General features: G+C 64.2%; 1 protein-coding gene across 1 annotated transcript in view; it reads right to left on the reverse strand.

Annotated features, from left to right (window-relative positions):
* kif25 (kinesin family member 25) overlaps nt 1-1,652 on the reverse strand; it is a 227,842-nt gene extending 226,190 nt beyond the window's left edge. The window contains exon 1 of the mRNA XM_070891009.1: nt 1,579-1,652. Coding sequence (XP_070747110.1) covers nt 1,579-1,650 — 72 coding nt within the window. The 5' untranslated portion in view covers nt 1,651-1,652. The remainder of the gene's footprint in view (nt 1-1,578) is intronic.
* Nucleotides 1,653-2,179: the final 527 nt, after the last annotated feature.

Genomic DNA, 2,179 nt, shown 5'->3' on the forward strand with positions numbered 1-2,179 from the left:
GGAGGGGGGGGGAGTTGGGGAGGAGGGGGAGTTGGGGAGGTGAGGGGGAGAGTTGGGAAGGGGAGGGGGAGAGTTGGGGAGGGGGAGAGTTGGGGAGGGGGGAGAGTTGGGGAGGGGGGAGTTGGGGAGGGGGGAGTTGGGGAGGGGGGAGTTGGGGAGGGGGGAGTTGGGGAGGGGGGAGTTGGGGAGGGGGGAGTTGGGGAGGGGGGAGTTGGGGAAGGAGGGAGTTGGGGAAGGGAGGGGGGAGTTGGGGAGGGGGGAGAGATGAGTGTAGGGGAGTGGGGAGTTGGGAGTTGGGGAGGGGGGAGTTGGGGACAGGGGAGTTGGGGGAGGGGAGGGAGGAGTAGGGGGAGGGGAGTAAGGGAGGAGTAGGGGGAGGGGAGTAAGGGAGGAGTAGGGGGAGGGGAGTGGGAGTAAGGGAGGAGTAGGGGGAGGGGAGTAGGGAGGGGGAGGGGAGGGGGGAGTAGGGAGGGGGAGGGGAGGGGGGAGTAAGGGAGGAGTAGGGGAGGGGAGTCGGGAGGGGGAGCAAGGGGAGGGGAGTAGGGAGGGGAGGGGAGGGGGAGTAGGGAGGGGGAGGGGAGGGGGGAGTAAGGGAGGAGTAGGGGGAGGGGAGTCGGGAGGGGGAGCAAGGGGAGGGGGAGTAGGGGAGGGGGAGTAAGGGGAGGGGGGAAGTAGGAGTAGGGGGAGGGGGAGTAAGGGGAGGGGGGAAGTAGGAGTAGGGAGGGGGAGTTGGGAGTCTGGGGAGGGGGGAGTTGGGAGTCTGGGGAGGGGGGAGTTGGGAGTCTGGGGAGGGGGGAGTTGGGAGTCTGGGGAGGGGGGAGTTGGGAGAGGGTGCAATTGGGGGAGTGGGGAGTAGGGTTAGGTGTGTTGGGGGAGGGGAATTGGAGATGTTGGGGGCGGGGCGGGGAGGAGTTGGAGGGGATGGGGGTTAGTTGGAGGGGAGGGGGAGGGATGAGTTGGGGGAGGGGGAGGGAGGAGTTGGGGAGGGGGGACTTGGGGGAGTAGGGGGAGGGGGGAGTAGGGGAAGGGGGGAGTTGGGAGTAGGGGGAGGGTGCAATTGGGGGAGTGGGGAGTAGGGTTAGGTGTGTTGGGGGAGGGGAATTGGAGATGTTGGGTACGGGGCGGGGAGGAGTTGGAGGGGAGGGGGTGTTAGTTGGAGGGGAGGGATGGGTTGGGGGAGGGAGGAGTTGGGGAGGGGGGACTTGGGGGAGGGGAGGGGAGGGGGGAGTGGTGGGAGTAGAGGGGGGAGGAGTGGGAGGGAGAAGGAGGGAATAGGGGAGGGATGTTGATGGAGGGGAATTGGAGAAGTTGGGAGCGGGAAGGGGAGGAGTTGGGGGAGGGGAGGAGTTGGGGATGGGGGTTGGGGCGGGGAGGGGGAGGAGTTGGGGGCAGGGGGAGTTGGAGGGGATGAGTTGGGGGCGGGGAGGGGGAGGAGTTGGGGGCGGGGAGAGTTGGAGGGGAGGTGTTGGGGGCGGGGCGGGGCGGGGCGGGGGAGGAGGTGTTTGGGGAGCGGGTTGAAGTGATACGGACAGCGGGTGTGAGGTGGAACCCACCGCCCAGGCCCGCTGCCAGACTCACCCGCAATGTCCGCTCCAACTGACGGAGCCGCTGTTCCAGCGACCGCTGCACCTTCAGCCCAAGCGGCTGCATCCCAACCGCTGGCACCCGCGCTCCCAATCACCATGGAACCGCCGCTCGCCCAATCACCATGGAGCCTCCGCTCACCCAATGACTGCCGTGCCCCCACTGACCCAATCACAGCCGTCACGCCGGCCTCGGCTCACCAATCAGCACCGAGCCCCGAGCACTGATCCCCTCTGTGATTGGGGAGACAGTGGCGCTCCAGGCTTTGTGCAGGAGTCCAGCTGTCACCTCCACAAGCTCATTACATTTCAAATGATATTAATAACTCGACAGTGAGGTATAATAATCCGACATGAAATAAAGTCCGGTTTGTGTTGTATTTCCGTTTTGAATTGTGGGTCCTTGTGATAAATCAGTGTGACAGAAACATAGAAAATAGGTGCAGGAGTAGGCCATTCGGCCTTTCGAGCCTGCACCACCATTCAATAAGATCATGGCTGGTCATTCACCTCAGTACCCCATTCCTGCTTTCTCTCCATACCCCTTGATCCCTTTAGCTGTAAGGGCCATATCTAACTCCCTTTTGAATATATCT

The sequence above is a fragment of the Pristiophorus japonicus genome, chromosome 9 (assembly GCF_044704955.1).
Source record: "Pristiophorus japonicus isolate sPriJap1 chromosome 9, sPriJap1.hap1, whole genome shotgun sequence".
NCBI classification, from domain to species: Eukaryota; Metazoa; Chordata; class Chondrichthyes; family Pristiophoridae; genus Pristiophorus; species Pristiophorus japonicus.